This window comes from Vidua chalybeata, chromosome 16 (genome assembly GCF_026979565.1).
Source record: "Vidua chalybeata isolate OUT-0048 chromosome 16, bVidCha1 merged haplotype, whole genome shotgun sequence".
NCBI classification, from domain to species: domain Eukaryota; kingdom Metazoa; phylum Chordata; class Aves; order Passeriformes; family Viduidae; genus Vidua; species Vidua chalybeata.
Window position 1 is genome coordinate 7243429 of NC_071545.1, and position 20853 is coordinate 7264281.

At 38.9% G+C, this 20853-nt stretch overlaps 1 protein-coding gene across 2 annotated transcripts in view; it reads left to right on the plus strand.

Moving 5' to 3' along the window:
- Positions 1-12869: 12869 nt before the first annotated feature.
- The window catches only part of CPPED1 (calcineurin like phosphoesterase domain containing 1), a 39134-nt gene continuing 31150 nt past the window's right edge, over positions 12870-20853 (plus strand). For both annotated transcript variants that reach the window (XM_053957216.1, XM_053957217.1), the window contains exon 1: positions 12870-12980. In XM_053957216.1, coding sequence (XP_053813191.1) covers positions 12917-12980 — 64 coding nt within the window. In that variant the 5' untranslated portion in view covers positions 12870-12916. The remainder of the gene's footprint in view (positions 12981-20853) is intronic.

Genomic DNA, 20853 nt, shown 5'->3' on the forward strand with positions numbered 1-20853 from the left:
AGGTTAAACATCCACGGACCAACTACCCAACACAGGTATCTACTAAATTCATCAACTGTCTTCTCACTAATTTAAAATGGAAACTGCACTGCACTGAGTGATTTTGCTCAAGAGATGCTGAATAATCACAGCTTACATGAAACCACCAGATGTCTGAGTGGTCAGTACATCTGAAAACCGGGTCACATATTTGAAAGCCCAATAATGAATTCAGAGACTAAATTTAGGCCCATATGTTGGAAAGCTGTTGACGTGCACAAATACACACAGAGGTTCCAGACCACACTTTTAGGCAGATGGTAGCAACTGTCCCTTCTTGACTCCACTTGACAGCCAACTGCACAGAGCAGTGCTAAAGCTGGCTCCAAAGGGCTTTGCTTCCCTGTCCTTTAGCATGAAAGCCAGTGAGAAGAAATAACCTGTCAACCAGGTATACTGAGAGATGGGTCAAAAACCCAGGAAGATTTCAAGGTGGAAGAGTAAGTGCCATTCCTTATGTTTTCCTTCTAGACAGCATTCTGATAATGTTAACAGTATTCATCATTAATATTTCTGAGCACAGTGCAACTCTGTTACACCTACATAAATGCAATATCTATCTAGAACATCTGTCTAGGTACTCTGTTATACTATCTTGAATGAAAAGGCATCAATCTAATTTCCTTGCTCTTTGCATAAAGGCAACATTAAACAGAAAATTTAATGCTTAGAGTAACCAATGTGTAGCAGAACATTTTTAATAATTTTTTGGTGGTTTTGTAACATATACTTGCCTAGAGGTTTTTTATTATTGTGAAAATGCAATGATCCCACAGCTGGATAAATAATAGGACAAATAAAAGGATTTTAACTGCAATGTGAAATGCACATCAGGGAGTCTTAAGAAGTGCTACAAAAAGATGCTGACAGCAGATTCTTGTGGTATCTTTTTGTAGTGTTTACTTAAATCAGCAGATTATCTCTAACCTGCTAAATATAATTGAATGTTAATAAAATATTTAGGATAACTGTTCCCTAATACATATATTTTGGAGATTATTGCAGAGTATAATAAGGTTAAACACAGTTTTATCGCAAAACACTGGTATCTGAGAGTACCACTTCAGAATGGATTGTTTAATCTGTAATCGATACAGGCAAGTAACTCAGGAGTAAAATGTAAAGAAGCTGTAAAAGGAATATTTCAGTCTAATATGGAAATAATATATATGTGTATATACTTATATATATATATATATATAGAGACACATCTTTAGGGCCAGTTGTAACAGAATTCTTGGTAAGAGGACAATTCACAATTTTCTTGGGTGTGTGTGTGAATTAGTCTGTCATTCACTCCCACACACCTGACAGAAAGCTGACCCTTTTAAGGGCAATTTTGTAATTTCTATACACCTTGAACCCTTAAATAGGATTTTCCAGTTTAACAAATTCTCCCTGTGAATTTAGGGACTGATCTTCTTTAAAAAGAAAATATAACAAAATTTAAAAGGAAATTGCTCGTAATTTCTATGCAAACTAGAACAGTTGACATGAGCCTTGATTATATGATTAACAAAGACATAATTTAGATGGCTGAACAATAGGTTCACTTTCCTACATAAACAATGCAAATATTTCAACACATAAAATGACCACAAGTGAAAAAGAGCAGATATCTCATAATACCCAATTATCTCACTTGTTTCTGTCATAATGTTTAGCTCAAGTTAACAAAAAAAGAAAACACTAAAACACTTACACAGCAAGATCAGAAATAGATCTTCCATGCAAAGCCTCAGCCTGGGTCCAGTGTTCAAATTTCTGGTCTCATTGCACAGGATATTTTTAGTATTAGGTCTGTTGACTATCAATAATTAATTATTGATAGCTGTATGCAAAGTCTTGATTCATTATTATTAACAGCAATACTACCATTAAATTCAAGGGAGTGAAGATTTCACTCTAAGGAATAAGATTTTAAAAGTTTATTCTCATTGAGATGTCCTTTATAGGACATAATATTCTATTTCTTTCAGTGGGATAATTTTATAATGCTAATGAAAGCAAACCCAAAATCTAACATTAAAGGCTACAGAACAAAAAAAAAAAAAAAAAAAAAGAAAAAAAAAAGAAAAAAAGAAAAAAAACCATACATGAAAAGTTAAAGATAAAAATACAAAGGCCACAGTCATTATGTGAGAAAATGTATAATACAAAGGCCACAGTCTGATGCTTATTATGTGAGAAAATGTATAAATATTTAAGGAAATAATGTTTCCACATACAATACAGCTTTAAGCTCCAGCACATCTGCTGTATGTTCCTGAAAATGTATTCAGCCAGCTCTCAGGTGTCTCTGTGCATCAATCCATGGAAGCCCAAGGGAGGCACATTCTGCTGGCACAGGGATAAGGAGAGCTCTCTGGCACATACTCTCAGGGAAGCTGCCTGCACTGCTGGGGAAACCAAGAAAAATCAGCAGTGTATTCAACAACTCTTGTTTCCACCTCCCTGCCTCCATCCATCCTAAGCATCTTCTCTGTGCTCTGTCTAAAAGGATGAGGGCTCCTTCTTACTCCCTTCATGACCTTTCTGGAGCTGGAATTTTCTGGGACAAGAGAAGAGTCATCTCTATACCATGTACAGATGCAATTTTCTTGGCAACTGACATACAGCTATGGAGTTGAATCCCTGAGGAATCTCAGCTCCTTAAGAACAAAATGTAAAATCCCTTATTTTCACCTGCTTGTTCAATAATCATAACAATAGCAACAACAGCAAAGCCATCCCTCCTAGGACTCAAGTTAAAACTACAGATCCTTTACTGTGGTTACACTTAGAACTTGTAAAGGTGTTTTGATACCATGGTGATGAACACAGCATAAATGCCAAGATAGGCATTGGATCCAGCTGGCACCTCTCCCTCCTCCCCCACACATCATGGTGTTCACCACAACAAGTTTATGATTTTGTCCTAAAAATCTGTTGAGCCCTGTTGGTCTTTATGAATTCACTTGCAGAAATCACAAAATACTCTCTTCCCTTTGATTTAGTCTCGACTGTATGAGAGGTAAATGATTTTTTTCAGAAATGATACCCATATGATATATCATTCTCTTGAAAAAAACCTCCTCTAAAACCCTAGCTAATAAATATATATGAATATTCCTTCTTGGAAAAAAAAAATATATACCTGTCTTCTCAGTCAGTTTAGGAAAGTCTTACCCAGGATGGTATTATTATATTTGTTCAGGTGAGATTTATTTTTCAAAAGCTCAAACAGAAAGTCCTCTAAGTTAACTTCTACCTTGTACTTTTTCTTTTTACATTGGATTTATTTAAGGATGAGGAGGTTAGATTTTTTTATCTAGAAGATGAGATAAATACTTGCTAGACTAGGTTATGTAAGAACCCAGAAATATTACAATTCTCTTTTCTTACAGGAAAAGTGTGAAAAATAATAGTAGTCTCATTGATTCACTAAATCTTTCTCGAGATATTTACTAACTCTAAGTTTTAAATAGTAAACACTGCTATTTTAAATTTACAGTTTATTCCGGTTGCACAGTACAAGGATGCCATTGTGCTTGACACTACTTTGTGTCCTTGCTGGCAGCTTCATTATAAGTCAAAGGCTGAGTGGGTATGGACAAGGTGTAAATCTTTCAGCTACAAAGTATTCTTATGACTAAGTAGAAGAACTGTTATTGCAAGGAAAGCAGACATTTATAAACCAAGGTTTTTAAATGTGTTATTGAGTGTATTAAAATTAAAAATTAAACATTTTTCACTGACAAATTAATTTTGAAAGTACTTTAGCTACTGAAATATTTTATCTGTTTCCATACCTGGATGCTTCCAAAACAGTTACATTTCAAAAGATGAAGCAATAGGTACTGGGAGAATATTAGTTGATGAAATTCTGTGAGACCAGGGCTCCTTTTAGACAGGATGAATTTCACTCTTTATTTGCTTGAGTTGCAGAAATTTGATTAACCAAAGTTTATCAAGAAGCAAATTAGTGCTGAAGTGTGAAAATCAGAGCATTGAGACTACTATCATAGCCCTATGCTGCCTTTTTTTTATCCAAATAGTCCAATTAAGCAAACCTGGCAGAAACCTTTAAAGTAAGTATCTTCTGCTGGTTGCTAGTAAAGAATTGATCCCTCTTTTTTTGAGATAAACTGTACCTGTTTGCCAACAAGTTGCTGAAGGAGAAAAATAGAGTGTAATACCAGAACTATACAGATTTCTTCTGGCTCTGGAGGCCAAGAGAAAAGACTGGAAATTCTAGTACCAGCCTGCTTATAATATAATTATTTCTGACTGGCAGCAAGGTAACAGATGCTTCTTCAGGTCAGGGCTTCCCAACCTGCTCCTAGGCAAGCTTTCCATCCTTTTTCACGCTAGCTGGACTTCAATTATTGTGGCACATCATGGGCACTAACAGCCCAGGTGCAGATCTCTCAAGCCTTTAAAATGCACAGTGGGAGGGTCCCCACTACAGTTTAACAATACTGGCTTACAAAACTGCACCTGCACAGGAAAGAAATGTACCCTTAAACAGTTTGTTCAGCCCCCAAAAACTTTGTTGGAGAAACCTTAGGGCAAACAGAAGTTACAGTTTACTATAGTTTGCCTGAAAATAAATATGTAAGTCAGCCTGGTTTTCAGTTAGGTTTTACCTTCTCTGGAGACAAATTAGTCCTGAGGGTTTTTAGAGAAGCAAATGGAATATTTGCTTTCCCACCTGCCTGTTCCAGCAAGGAATGCAATGATCTCCATCTAGGTAAGCCTGGAAGTATAATTATGAATGCTCTTTTGCTAGAAGTTCAGCACTAGCAAATTCTCATCAGTTCAGAATTATTTAATACTTTTTGCAGAAATTATCATACATAAGACTATAGTAGATTAGAACTGCTTGAGAACTGATAGTTTAAAAGGAATTGTCATAAGTATTGTAATGAAGTGCAGCTTGTTGATACAGTATTACATCACATTTTGTACAATAGGCATAGTAAGATCTTCACCCATTGAATCCAATTCATCACAGTTTTTTTATATTGTATACATATTTTGTGTATATATACATAATATATATACATAGATATGCTTTTTCCCCAAAGTCAGTTGCTCTGTTCCAAATGTCTGATCTTAAAATGTTTTTCCATAGTGCTTTTGGAGAATAAACTGAAGTGCAGATTCAGATACATTATTATATTCTTCTTAGCATGCTGAGCTCTTAAGATGTTTAGAAATATTGTGTAACTGCAAAAAAGACACAGTCAATTAATTCCTTCATTTGAATAATTAAACATTTTAAATACTCCCTCCATACCTTATGTTCAGCTCTAGATCTATTACTAATAGTAGCTTGTACTGTATACTGCAGGAGACTGTTAGGCACAGGATTCCTAAAACCTGGGGAGAAGAACATTTCCTGGCACTATGAATTTACCTACCCAATGACAAAGTTGTCTTGTTCTAATTCAAACATGTTTCACACTGCAGTAATTTCTCCATATGAATATTGTACTTTTATTTTAATGAAAAATTCAGCACAGTTAATTATTCAAAAAAATTGTTATGGTTGATGAATCCATCCAATTGCATTCAACAAAAATGCTAATCACACTTCACTATTTTTGAGCTTTTTCTGGTTTGCCACTCATTCCAGTGCCATGGTCTATTAAGTAAGTCCACGAGATGAATTCATGACCACGGGTTTGTGGCCAGACTCTGTGTTGTCAAGTGGGTGTTGTCAGGATGTCACGGCTAGAGAGGGTTTGTTACACCTCTGTGGTGAGGACATCCCTACAGACTCACAGCCCCCAGTGTCCCTACTCAGTGCTTTGGCATTGTGCCATTTGCTCGCTCTCAGGGCCATTCTGGGACAGTGTGCAATGTCAGCCATGCTTTTTGAATGAGCCTGATTATGCTTCATAGCAGGAAGGTCTTAGTTCCATCTGATTTCAAAGCTAGAAATGTGTGGCACAGTTTCTTTTGCAAGGACACTGGGTTTGTTTGCCACAGAGTACGTTTGGATGGGTTGGATGTAGCATCTTCTTATTGGTACCCTACTCTTGTACACACCCTTCTGCAGTTCCTTACTGTGTATTCCTGCAACCAACTGGCAAACATCAAAATGATCTTTAAGGGTTCCAAGTCATCTGCAGAAGAGGCACTTGAGTTAATTTCTATATTTTGCCTGATGTAAAGGGGACATATATCTATGGTGATCATCCCTCAGCGTATGTAGGAATGGATCAATAAGACCAAGCAATATTTCTGTGAATAAAAATTTACCTCTCCCTTGTTTCAAAACCAGAAGAAATTGAAAGAGTGGGAAAGCCACTTTTCTAGTGTCAATTAGTCTGGATTTTTATGCTTGGACATTGGGCTCTATTACATTTGCAACAGAGATTTGAAAACTACTGGAGCATTAAAAATTTGAAAGAACACTCTGGGAATACAGACAGTGTTTGCTGTCGTTGATTGAGTTGTTATGAGTAAGTACAACTGTAAGGAATCTGAAAAAAATCATTGCAAACATGGGGAAGGAGGCTGGTAGTTGAAGTGAAGGATAGTACAAAACAGGTGGATTACATTTGCCTTGTAGGGCATGCAGTCTTGTCCTCATCTATTTTTAATTTTAAAAGTAGAAGCTTTGTGGTGCATGTTATGTCTTCACTCATAAATCAGCCTCTGTGTGCCTCTACCTGTGTCCAAATTTTTTGTTATTTCTTTTTACCCAAGGCCTGTAAAACACCTACAGATCTTTAGACAAGGAATCTGAGGGAAGTGGAAAATGTAATTTATTGCTGAGATAATACTGTTGAAAAATGGATCCTTCTGGTTATCTAATACAATCATTAATGGGAAAAGAAAGGTCCTTGAAATTCTGAGAAACAAAAGTGCTAGACACAGCTGAAGGAGAGTTCACACTGAAACCTGAAAAAAATCAAGTGCTATTTAATTTTCAAATCACATTTCCTACAAATTAAAATAAGGGGTTTGTAATAGCAATAATTACCTATTCAGCATCCTTCATCAGTCTCTGAACTCATTTTCTTTAGTCATTACTTGAGTGAAAAAAAACTTAAATGGGTCATTTATGGCTTAAATTAATCTGTGCTTTTCCCGGAGTACCTCCTTTGTTCACCTTCAGCTTTAATTACTGAAAAATATTTTGTTTTATAGAAATCTGTGGCAAAATAGATGCATCCTTCATAGTCATCCTATTTCAGGAAGTACAGTGACTGCTATATTAGTGACATCACATATGGTAAATTCAATTTTAAGATCTACTTCACATGCAAAACCTGGCACACAATATGAGTGAATACTAATGTGTAGAAGAGTTCTATGAAGAGTTTAGCGAACATAAATCATTCTGCAAAGCAGCAAAGATTCTCTGAACCACTGATGCAGTTTATTAGGCTGTATTTTGAGGGGAGAGTAGTGGCAGAGTGGGACTCAGGAAGGCCAATCAACAAGAGGATTTATTTGCCTGATTGATGTACAACTACCTTTTCCACTTCAGAAAACCTAAGTGGAACCTTGTCCACTTAGAGGACATTTCTGTGGTGGCAAACTTCACTCTGTAGCAGAAGCTGCATCTTTGCAAAGTGGTATGACAATGGGTTCTCTTTCAGAGTTTTTTTGTAGTCATACTTTTCTTCTCAGAGTCATCTGATGTCACTGTCTCCTTATATCCAGTTTGTTATATCCTGTCAGATGGTGATGTACATGTGCTTCTGAGAAATATATTTGGTTAAAATTTAGGTGAACAAAACAAATGCCACTTTTCCAAAAGAGAATGAAATCTCTTTATAGAAGAAAAGAAAAAGGAGGTATCAGTTTTTTCAAAACACCCAAATTGCTTTTATTTTACCTGTAATGTAAAAATGAGTTTTTTCCAGTCTGAAAAAAAAAAAATGCTTTTAGCAAGGAAACGAAGAGATTCATTTGCAACACATTTCGGATTAACCAATGTAACAGGAAAAGACCAATGCCCTTGTTCTATGCCTAGTTGAAAAATATCAAAGTACTCTGATTGTTTATTGAATTTTAATATTTGAAAGATTGTTGCTTCTTTGTTTTTGTTTTTTTTTTGGTTTTTTTTTTGGCAGAAATAGCAACTGTGGTTAATGATCACCGGGGTTTTACTGTTTTTCATAATAATATGTCATTTATCAGCAAAGAAGGAGAAAGGACTCTCAAGAGTCATGCATACAGATACAAAAACTAAATACTAATTTTCTTCCAGTTTTCTGGTTTTGCTTGTACATGAATGGAAAAATCTATTTGTTCAAAATAAAGAAGTCCAACAAGTCCAAATTTGACACCAAGTCTTGAAATAAAAGGTTTTAAACCTAGATTTTCTGCTTAAGTCATATAGTATATACCTGAAACCTATAGTACTCTAAAAACATCCAGATATGTATGTGGATATATATATACTAAATAGTTTCTTCAAATCTATTTATATTCCTAATTTCCTTCTATTTGTGACTGGACAGGATGAGCAGCAGGGATCATAAACTTTAGATAGTGGACAGATACTGCCCAAATCTGATGGCAAAAATTCTGGAGAGCGGTTAAGCCAGAAAGTTCTTATAGTTCAGGATAAGGTGGCAGGCAATCACAAATATTCTACATAATTTTGGAAATGGACACTTCAATTAAAACCTTGATTGTTTTTTTTTTTTTCAGTCAGCTCAAGCCTTGATGGACTCCTATGCAATTTTTCTGTGTCTAGCATTTTCAATACAAACTCATGACCCAAATATCCATGACTTTTCAGGAGTAGACATTGAATGTGTCAAAGATATGCACCAGATCAAATAATTCCTCCTAGTCTGGCTCTCTCATTCCCTGGAGTCTTTACTAGTCAGGACTTTCAAATTTGCTGGTAGCCCAGGTCTCAATTACTCAGTGAAAGGTGTGAGTTCTTGGTGTACCTGAAAATGAGATCTCAGGACATGGAATTCTAAAATCAGAGGCACCCTGAATAAAGTAGAACTCTTGAATATTTGGGAGTATGGAAAATTAACAAGACAAAAAATGAGCAATAGTTCTAGATAGAACCTGTATCTGTGTCAGAAATTGGAATTCAGTGTGCAAAACAAATTGAGTTAAATAGTGTGTTTAACTCATTACATCAACTTTTATATCTCTCATAGTTACAGTGATTCAAGGAATATATTACAGGTTTCTTGAACAAATGGAGCCTGCCCACACTAAATGAGTCAGATAAAAATCAATTACATAGTGGATTTTTAGCTGTGGAAATAATCAATGTCATCATTGTTCCCTTCCTAGCAACAAAATATTGGTCCTGGTGAACCAATCCCTTTAAGTTGGTTTGTGCAAAACATTTTTAATATTTTTGATATTATTTTATGGGCCCTTTGAAAATGGAAGGCCATTTGTTATCAAGGCCAAATATTAACAGAGCCTTTTTTTTAACATTGCTAGCACTCTTCAGTGCAGTAATTCATTTTTAGTGTAGTAATTCATTTTTGTCTGTACTACATATCAGGCCTTATGTTTTATCGTATTCTGTAATGCTTTAGGCTCAGATTGCTAAATTTCCTAATAATGGTATGGCCATCCTGGAGTCTCAGCAATGGAGCAGGACATAGGAGTGTACTCATAAGAGATACTACTGTAAGTTTTCAGAACTTCCTGATTTTTATCCATTAGCTGTTCTTGGGAAGGAGAGGAGCTGTATCCTATGCCAATCCTTCCAAAATGTTGCATCTGCTACAAATGATGTCCTGTTCAAGGACTTACAGAGAGAAGAGATTCTTAAAACACAGACAATACATTGTATGCACTATTTATTTTTAGCATGAGTAAATCCAAATTCTTTCTAAACAAATACAATTATGTGTGATCCTTTTTCTATCATGAGGTTTTATCAATTTCCATTATTTTCTCCAACTTATCCCTCAAAGACTCATATATATCAGCAGGCACTGAAAACAGATGTTGATATTGCTGTGTGCATTGTTTACACCTCCAACTTTCATTGGATTCCCTGAATTCCAGATGGCACATAGTCATTCTATTCTATATATAAGATTAAAATGGTTTAGTTTCAAATCTGCATATCCATCTGTGCATTGTAATTTTAATTCCAATGTTTAGACCAACCTTGTTATATCCTTTTCACCTTTTGTACTCTTCCAGTTTTGTTCTTTGTCATCCTGTCATTTGCTGAGATTAGGAAAAAGATTCCCATTCTTGAACCACTGCTTTCACTATTTTGCTCTTTATTTTAATTTCTCAATGGAGACAGTAAATCATTTACTTGTTTTATTAGTACTTTATCTAGGTCTCTCAAGTTGCATACAGTCTTACTTTAAACTGCAGTAAAAAATAAGGTAGAATGTCTGTTATTGGATCTTTCAGAACTTCCAAGAACTGTAAGTCTTGGCAGCACGATTTAAAGCACACTTGAGTAAGTCTTACGAGATCTGGACTCCATAGATCTGCACTATTCTATTCACAGTCCTTACTAAGCTAAATCTTATATAAGAATTTTATTTTCAATGCCTGCATTTCCCACTTTTAATCTCTTATTTTCAATATACTGCATGCCCTCCCAGAATGGTACATTTCCCTCTGTATGTTCACACTAACTTTATAAAATTAGTAAAACTCTCAATTTATACTCTATAAATAAGAGGAGACACGTGCTACTGTAAATTATTTATTCACTGCCATCATATTCATGACACTTTGTGTAACAAATCAAGTCCTATGACAAAATTCTGATGCTTTATCTAGGCCCCATCTGGAATGAGTCCATGAAAATCTATAATTAAACCAACATAGATCAGTAGTAACTTTGAACGACTTAGTCATAGTAAAATGACTTTAGCTGTATAGCATTTGGTCCATGAGCTTGGCTTCAAAAATGCATACTTCAAATTTGTCAGAGTAAAGGAAGCAGGAGAGGGCTGAAATCTCCCTCCTGCATACACAGTCCTGATTCTCAGTTCTCACGTTTATAAGCAAATGTTCCTTTATTTCTGCAGATGAAAACACTGCACTCAGGTTGTAAAATCACAAGAAAATGTGTTTAAATTACAAAATTAAAATTTCTCCTGGCCTCCTCATTACCGTAAGTAATGCTCAAGGTGATCTAAGATCAAAGGATTCCGTTTGAAGAGGAGGCAACACAGGCAGGCTGCACACTCACCATCGTCATCACCTAGAAAGAGCTGAGCATCCTGAGGCTCATCCAGGATCCATCCTGCAAAGACATCAAATACAACAGAATACAAGTACTGACAACAGAATTTTGTAGAGGAGAGCATGCTATACATGTCTAGGAAAAAAGAGCTGTGAAATTACAGCCTTAGATAACTCTAGAAGATCTTACAATCCCCATCTCTGCCAGGTCTGAATCAGTCTTTCAGACATGCATAACTTGCAAGATACATGGTTGCCTTTAGCAACACATCCAGGTTAAGTATGACAAAGGTAATTCAGGTGCTGATCACAATCTCATGTCCTTGTGCTCCAGAACCACACTATGCTGCCTTGCCAAAACAATCTACATTTTTGGCCTGTTCTTGATGTTATTTCACTGCAAAATTAATCCTGACTTTAGCTGAAGTCATGCAGCAGTCATATATTCTGCTTTGTAGCTGCTCAGCCCAATTAAGCAAATGAGAAGAAAATGGAAATGAAATAGAAAAGGTTAAAAAAAAGTTCTTTGCATGACTGAGCCAACTGCTCTTATATTAGCCTAAGCAGTTCTACCACAAGACTGTGATCACCCCTTCCTATGATGGTGTTGGGATATTTAGATAGGCTACACCTGAGACTTAAAAATGCACTTTAGTTTTTATTTGCTTAATATACCACATGCTGCCTTATAAAGAGGCAAATTGACAAAAACTACTTAATAAAAAAGACTTCCCCTAGTGCTTTCCATCTAATGATCTTTAAGCAGTTTACAAGTAGGATGAAGAACCTGTTTTTACTTGTGGTTAATAATACCCACATTTTACAGATGGAAAAGCCATCTAGCCATAGGAATGCATTTTAGTTGACAGCATTAACCTCACCTAACACGTTGTTGCAGATTTCACACGATGACTAGAGGCACTCAGCACTCTGCATGTTGCACCACACAGAATAATGGGGTCCCAGCTGTTCAACTGGGAAATTGCAACCGTATTTTTGTTCCTGGATGGCTGGGTCAAAAAGGAATTCTCGGTCAGGAGAGATGAAGAAAACACTGCCTTGTAAGAGTCACCCATATATTTCAGTCATCACCTCACTGTGTAGCTTGGTTCTGACAGGAACGTGAACTGTGTGGGATCTGGTCCGTGCCCGCCACAGTGCCCACAGCCGTGGGCAGGCTGAGCTGGGGGCACTGGCAGCAGGGAGACACTGGGCCTTTGCTTTTTCTGCATAACCTCTCTTTTCTTTTTCAGAGAGTTGCTGGTGATACCTAAATTCGGGAGCACGTTTAAACACTGAAGAAACCTGGCAAGAACAGCCACGAAGGAAGGTTGCCAATGCTTTTAGACAAGGGGTTACTTCGGTTCGCAGGTTAGGAACAAGCCGAATATGATGTAATCTATTACTTTATTATAATTTATTTAAAAGCCAGCGCATCTTCGGGGCAGGTTCCACCCTAAGCCGCCCCCCACACATGGCGGTGCCGGGAGCCGCCCCGCAGCACTCCCCGCTTCCAGGGCTCGCCCCAGAGCCACCCGGCCACCGCTTCTCGCCGGTCCTCTCACACCAGAGCCCGAATCCTCCAGCGCGGCCGCAGCGCCCGGGCCCGCGGGGCGTCGCGGGGCGTCCCGGGGCCTCCCGCCCGCGCCAGGCGCCGCCCCCGGCGGAGGCGGTGCCGCCCCCTCGGCGGCCGGGCCCGGCGGTGGCAGCGGCCGCGCGGGCCGGGGCGATGGCGGCGGCGGGGAACGTGTTCCTGAGGGCCCGCGGCAGGACTCTGACCGCCTTCCGCCCAGGTACGGGGAGCGCCGGCCGAGCCGCGCCATCGCCTGCGGGCTCTTCCCCGCCGCGCTGCCGGGCGGGAGGGGCGTGCGGAGGGAGGCCCCGGGCTTCCCCGGCGGCGGGAGGAGCTGCCGCCCGGGAGAGGGAGGTGTGGAGCGCCGGGGCCTGGGCTGTGTGCCGGCGGGCCCGTGGCGGGGAGCGGGGGACGCGGGGGGCGCCGGGCGGCCGCAGCGCGGACGGACGCGGAGCTGTGGCCGCCCCGCTGTGCCGGGACGCGCCCGGAGCCGCTCAAGTTTGTCCCCCCACGCTTTGGCTCCCGTGAAAACGCCAGCAGCGTCCAGCACTGGATTCGTTTTTAAATACTTGTGCTGCCGAACTGGGTCTCCATAGCCTATGAAACTGTTGGTGCCAGCACTGTGCTGTCCTGTGTTTGTTTGTACCTGTAGGGGTGACCTAACAGGTTACCGCTGGGTCACTGTTGGTGCTCAAACGAAAGGCGGCCGTAAGGTGGTCCACAACTTGGTAAGATGCTGCTTTCCCCGGGGTGCTCAGCCTCGCTCAGGTCAGCAGCACAGGTGCTTCCCTGGCCCTTCCCCGCTGTGCAGAAGCAGCGCTGCGAACCCTGGGCTGCAGCCAGCCGAGGCGGACGTGCTTCCACACCCACCAGGTGGAGAAGGAGACGAGACCGAGCCAAAGGTGGCAGCCGCCTGTGACTGCTGGTTCTTGCTTGTGGCTGGACACAGAGGAGCACATTTAACACGTTGAACAACTCAGTGTATGCACTTGTTTGTGAAAGTCTCCCAAGGATAGAGGTTCTATAGTGTGCTGGGGTTTTTCAGGGACACAGCTGTGTTAAGAAATCATTTTCTATGGTCATGTGTAGAAGGTCTTCTGTTTCTCTGTATTTATTAATTTCAAATTGTATTGGTTTGGTGAGGTCAGCAAGGCTATTTCATCCCATCAATTCTGTGGTCTTTTCTTGGGTTGCACTGGAAATATTTGGCTTTGCTTGTTGCCAAATAAAGAAAAATCACCAACTCAGAGCATGTGAAGTATATGTATACAGCCATTCTGGCAACCTATTAATTGCAGATGGTCTGGTTGGTTTGGAACAGAATGCCTAGCATTTGCTGAGGGGACAGATGGCAGACAAGCCATCTAGTTAAATCAACTATATAATGAAATTTTGACAAAAGGAGTGTTCAACAGCAGTGTAAAAATTTCTGAATAAAAGCTGTATCTAACTCCTTCTTGAAAATTTCCTTAAACATGGAAATAAACATAATTTGGGAATCTGTTTTCCAAGTGTGATTCTTTCTCCCAAAGTGTCCTTGTTTGGAGTTCTTTAAATATTAGTTAAAATTTTTCTTACCAGTTGGTTGCTTTTAATCTTGTTCAGGATTTGTTAGGCTATCATAGTCCAGTTACCATCTTTGGGTGCAGTATTTTTGTAAATAATTTACTTGGGTCTTTCTTAAGAGGCTAAAGTTCAACACAACATTTTAATGACTAAATTATTAGGAAAAAAGAGAACCAAGGGCTGTTAAAACTGAGGAAAATTTTCATGCAGTTTAAGACAGAAATCAGTTATCTCTGTTTTGTTGCTTTTCTCAATCTTAAGGTTTTACTCCTGTTAAATATGTATCCACATTTACTGCCACTGCTGTGGCTTGGCACACTGTTTCCTTTTAAAATTTGAAAGCCACTATTGAGAGCTAAATTTCCTTCCTTTCTTCTTACCCCTTCTGCAAAGTTCCTCTTCCCTACTGACAAATTGTTCAGTCTGCTTTGACATAATGTGGTGGTTATACCTGTAACCTACTCTCATTTGCCCTTGATGTGGGACATGTACATGAGGAGCTTGAGGTGAGGGATTGAAATTATCCACATCATCAATGAGGCACAATAGTAAACAGTGTATAGATACCCTACCTGATGGACAAGAGACCTTTGTATAGTTTAGTTTTACTTTGTAAAATAAATTATCTCTTTTCTGCCCATATGAAATCTTGCTTCAGCTGTCTACTCCTTCTATTAGTATTTGAGTGAAGAAACAGGACCATATGTTTGGGCAAGTGCTGTCTTCACCACTTGTCTCTAGAAGTCAGGAAGTTACTTTGTTTTGTTGTTTTGTTGGGTTTTTTCCCCCGAGTATGTCAGTAGCATGCTGTGCAAAGAGTTAATGTGAAAGTGGTGGAACACTTTTTTCAAGTAACTAAACAAGTGATAGTTCTGTCAGTTTAACTGGTTGAGAAGTGTCTGTTTGAACCTGTCTTTTGCTAGTTTTAATTGATGGTTCCAAAACCTTTATGTGGAACAGGCAAATAACCAGTATTGCATCCTCACAGTCTCAGTTCCACATGTGATTTTGTGTTCCTTTGTCATGCCTCCCCCCCGCCAATCTTTTACATACTCTCAAAGTTTATTCAATTACTTCTCATATTTTCATTTTGGTCTGTTCTCTATTCCTTTCCAATCTCTGGTTTTTTGCCATTTTTGAATGTTGAGGTGACTTCTTGGTAGCACTTGGTAAAAATCATATAAAGTTGGTGGTGTTTTCTCCATGTGCACTGTGCTGCACTTTTTTGCACAAAGTTCATCCTTTTTTGAACACTCAGTGCATAGGAAGTCTCTCCTCAGCTCTTCAGAATCAGGCCTGATTCTCATGCTGCCAAATGGCTTAATTTTAGCAAATTCCACTTCCTTGCTGTTCAGTTTCTGTGACAGATTGTTTTGAGTTTGTTGAGCAGTATATAGGTCCCAGTACAGATCCAGGTGGCATCTGGGTGCCTTGTCCATTTTTGTTTTTCTTACCAGTTTTCTGTGCATGCAAGGACTTAATTTCATATTGTCAGACAGCTTGGCTTCTGTAAGAGTCTTTGGTAACTGTTAGATGCCTCATGGAGATGAGATCAAGTGGATCTCCCTTGTCCCCGTAAAAACTGTTGATTATTTTTTCTGAAGAATCAGTAAACACAGGAGGTACTGTCTTGGTTAGTGTTTCCATCACTTGTCTGTACAGATGCCACTTTTGTAGTCAGTTGTTACCAGATTGCTCAGGAAACCCCTTTAAATGTAGATGTAATAGTGACCACCTCCCTGTTCTTTGATGCAAGGGCAGGTTTAAGGATAACTCCCCAGAAGTTCACTGATTTTCACTTTTGAGGAGTTCTATGGATGCCACCTAATCTGAGTGGTTTGTTAGTGTCTATTTGTTGGATCATCTACTGATATTTTGATTTGAGACAGATCTGATGTGCTGTGTGTCAGGAGGAATTATCGCATTAGATGTTCACAAGTTCCCTCACAATACATGTGGATGCAAAAATGTACCTTGTTTTTCTTCTTTTCAGCCTTTCTTTTTGGGTGCATCTTGCATGTCTGGAACATCTGTTAACCTTAGTGACTGTCTGGCAGACTACCTGCTCCTAATTCCTGTACAAAGTGCTTTTTAGTTCTCAGTTTTATGCTGTTCCCAGTTCTTTGCTTTTTTTAGCTTGACTTCTTGGACTTCAGTATCAAACCTTTCAGTGTATAAAATCTTTCCTGGTTTGTTTTTTTTTTTATTTGAAGGCTTTAGCTTTTCAAAGGACGCTGACCTGCTCTTACCAGCCTCCTTATCGCTGTTACTTAAGTAGTTTAGACAGTCTGGATTCTTTTTGGTCTTTCTGAAGTCTTTAGTAAATGCTGTGCATATGGTCTGAGCCTCTGGGATAGTGTCTTTGAATAGTTTCCTTGCTGCCTTCAAGGATTTTTGCACTTTTTAAAAGCATCATAATTATATATAATTCGCCTTCCTTTGAAATTAAATACAACTGCAGTTGATTTCTTGCTTTCAGAAGAGTGTTAGATCTTGGCACATTCTGATTACTGTTCTAGAGCTCTTCAACAGTAATATTTTTGAGCACTGATCAGAACTGCTTCCCAGCTTGCATATTCCATTCCCAGTACTGTCTCCATCTCTCATATGGATTAGGGAAATTTTTACGTGGGTTTTGAGAAACTTTCTGTGACTTCACCTTGTCATTATGCAAGCCACCCCCCTTCACACCTACAGTTCTGGGCTGTAAAGTTTTTGTAATGAGTTTACATGTTAAATTTGGGGGTGGGCATAAGGCATGACTAGAATTTAGCTTCTGTAGCCCTCAGTACAAATAAACTGTGTCTGAGGGGACATTTCTTACCTTGATAGTTTAAAAGTATGTCTTTTGATAACAGTAGCACTGTCTCATTTATTTGAGAAACCACATTCTATCATTTAGTGTTTCTACTGACAGTATTTTTGTAGTACAAAGTTTCTAGAATAATTTGTCTTTAAAAGGTTTTTTTTCTCTCTCTGAAAATGTATTTTAATACCTGTTTTATAGGGTTTTCTCCCCCTGGTACTTAAAATGGCATAATTCATGATAGATTGCCTTGGTCATTCAACAGAACCTTCAGCAGTCATATCTTTGGTAGACTCAGAGGTACACATGGGAAAAAACAGCTGAAAGACTTGCACATTTCTTTAGACTGAAATCTTCTGTATTTAGGCATACAAAAATAATGAGTTTTCTAAGCCATATCTATTGATAATATATATATTTATATACAAAAATATATAACAAGGAATTATTAAAAATATAACACAATTCCTTTATTGGTTTTCAAGCTATTTCAGGACTGAGAGTAATGGAAACAAATTGTTGCTGTTTGTGTTGTCTATGATGTATACATACTGACTTCACTTAAGAGATTCCATTTTCCTTCCTGCTTAGACCTTCTTTGGAAAACCAAAGCTTCCTTTTCAATTTTACCCAGAAAAAGAATCACAGGCACACTTTGTAGGCAGAGATAACTCAGGGCAGGGAACCATGTCCCTGTGTCTGCTGTGCTCTGATTTTCAGAGAAGTGGTATTGATTCTCCTGTCAAACCCAACGTGACAATGAGGACATTTTCGTATTTGTTACTGCCCATGATGGACTGAGCAGGCACTGAAGATGTGTCCACATCCAAACTGCTCTGACACAGTAGTGTCTAAAGAGAGATTATGGACAGGAGTAACTTTCCGTAACTGATTTGTTTCCATTAAATTCTGCAGAGTGTAGAGGAGGAAGAACACCAATATACTGTTGAACCCAACCAATGTACTTATAAAAAAATCCCACCAGGGAAATACTGGAAATCCCACCAGGATCCACAATCCTACATGCCTGTCAGAGGCCAGTAGTTTCTGTGAGCAATCTTAGTAGATCTGTTGGTGATCCTTGGAGATGGGGCAAGAAAAGAGAGGCAAAACTAGGAAAAGCAAAAGGGGAAGAAATGAAGGCACAGCAAGAGATTAGCTATTGTTTTTTAGAAGTTGGGAGATTTGGCTGAAATCCCACTTAAGTCCTTGAAGTGTCTTTTTGCCTGTGATCACAATACATGGCTGAGGTTTTCTCTGGTGAGTTGCTGCTGACTTCTTCAGTCCTTCACAGAATTAATCCTTAGATAAAATTAGAAGCTGGCACTGTTTTTCAGCCAGTGCTACTAAAAATACATTGCATTGATCCTCTGTCTGTACTTTGGCATTCATGGGAGAGCAGAAAAAGAGAAGGAAACTATTGAAACTGAGGCATAACAACATGTTCGGAATTTGGGCTTCTTCAGTGGCGATCAGCTGTGCTTTTAAGGAGGTCTGGAACCAAAACTGCTTTGAAATAGGAGTTTTCTGTTGCTTGGTGTGTAAGAGCAGGTCCACAGACACTGTTTGTCCTTCAGAAATGGAAACCATATGTACATCAGTTATCAGAGAAGTCTCAACTTTGTTCTGCATTTGTGTTTTCTTAATGTTATGGTAAATTCTGAGAAGTGCAAACACCTTCAATGTCTGTAGGGATGAAGAGCCAATTTTCAGGTATTCTCAGCTTCATTCAATTTTGTGATGGAAGGGAGAGGACAGAAAAAATTATTAATTGAATCCTAATCTTCTATTGCTTTACCTGGCATGTACTTCATCTAATACAACGAAATAGCTCATCTAAAGGTTTGAAAATTCAAACTCCTAGTGAGAAGAATGCCTTTACTGTTATTCCCACAGAAGTCATTTGCTACATTTGAAGGGGTGATAGCCATTGTGCACATTATTTAACTGAAACCTTCAGAAGTAGCAGCTGGGACGTGGATCATGGCTAGAGGATTGCTGCAAAAGCAGCTGTTGGCCCTCCCATCACTTGTGCCCAGTGGTGTTTGTTAGTTCCTCTCTGCCAGGCTTGGGCAGACCCCCAGCATGGGAGCAGAAGGATCTCCCTGAGCACTGTTCTTGAGATCCAGTGCAAAGACCAGAGAAAGGGTTCAAACAGGGGCTTATGAGGCCTGACTTAGGGCAGACAAGGTTCATTTGCTTGCTCACAGTTCCTGTTCTGTGGGTAGCTGAATCAAGAAATGAACAAGCAGCTGGTGAGGGAGAAAAGAAGGGTACAGAATAATGATCTGAACAGGGTCCATTACCATTTCATTGTAAGGCAGAAGACTTCTAGATCCATCTGTGGAAGATGCTTTTTCCAGCTGTTTCTTGTTGGTTTGTTGGAAGAGCACTCATGCAGACCTAGTCCTGGGGTTTTCAGCAGAATTAGTGAAATTGCACCAGTAGCAACACTTGCAACTTTAGCTGACTAGTCATGGCTTGCACAGAAGAGGAAAAACTTGCAAAAACAACTCTAAAGATAGACCAGTGAGGGCACTCAAGAGTTACTTCCTGGATTAACTGAATTCAAAACAGGTTTAAGATTGGTGCCAGGTGCAAGTTCGCACCAGTGGTGTACTTATGCAACTCTAATAATGATATTCTGGTTTTATATTTATGGTACTTTTCAGTAATTAAAGCACATTCCTGATTTTAAGGAGAAAGTTCCTGATTTTAAGGAAAATGTTTTTTTAAGTTTAAACAGTATCCTTACTTTATTTTGTTCCCATATACTTTTGTTTCATGGGAAACAAAAGCAGTGAGTAACAATTGATAAGTAATAAGCTAATGGAATTTAGTTGAAGTACTAAGGTTATTTGTTTTTAATGTTTCCATTTGGAGTGATCAAATAACAAGAAAAAGATAGAAAATATTTATTCAACCTTACTGTTATTTTTGTAACTATCTGATGAGTTATTGAATACCACAGAAATAGCTATTGACTGAATTATTTGACTAAGACCAGTTAATTAAACTAACATTTTAAGTAAACGTTATCTAGCCCTGATTCCTGGCTCTCTTCTGATATCCCTGCTTCACTTTCCTCATTTTATCTTTTTCTTTCCTACAGGAGAATATAGCACATACCTTTGCATCATTTTCAGTTCCTTTCTTTTTTCACCTCCTATCTCCTTCCTTTTCTCCCTACTCTTCACCACCTCCACCCCTGCATCTTCTGTTTCTCCTTTCTTCTGCCATTTCTTGATTCTGTCTGTGTACTGAACTTCTCTTTTGAAATTCATCTTATCAGTCTCTCTCTTTGCCTCACATGACCATCACTCACCCACTCAAACCAGAGCATCTGTGCACAGTCTTAGAAACATTCAGGTACTTAAAACCTAGAAAGTTACTGTATTGGCATGAATATAGGTCAGGAAAATAAAATATCCCTGAAACATATATTAGAATAACCCCTAGTCTGGCTTTCCCACCTGCTCCCTGAGAGTGCATCGTCTGCTTGCCAGACCTGTGTATGCTCAAGTGTTCTGTCTGAAGTTCCCTGGGACCTGGGCCAGCCCTGCTGCCTGTGCCACCCAGCCAGGACTGCTCCAGGTGCTGCAGCTGCCCGTGGCCACCACGCACCATTGCTGGGGCTCTGAAAGGATAACACAGTCTGTCCATACTTGAAACACAGTCTTTAAAAACAAATGCTAGCTCTTTTTCTAAGTATTTCTCTGTA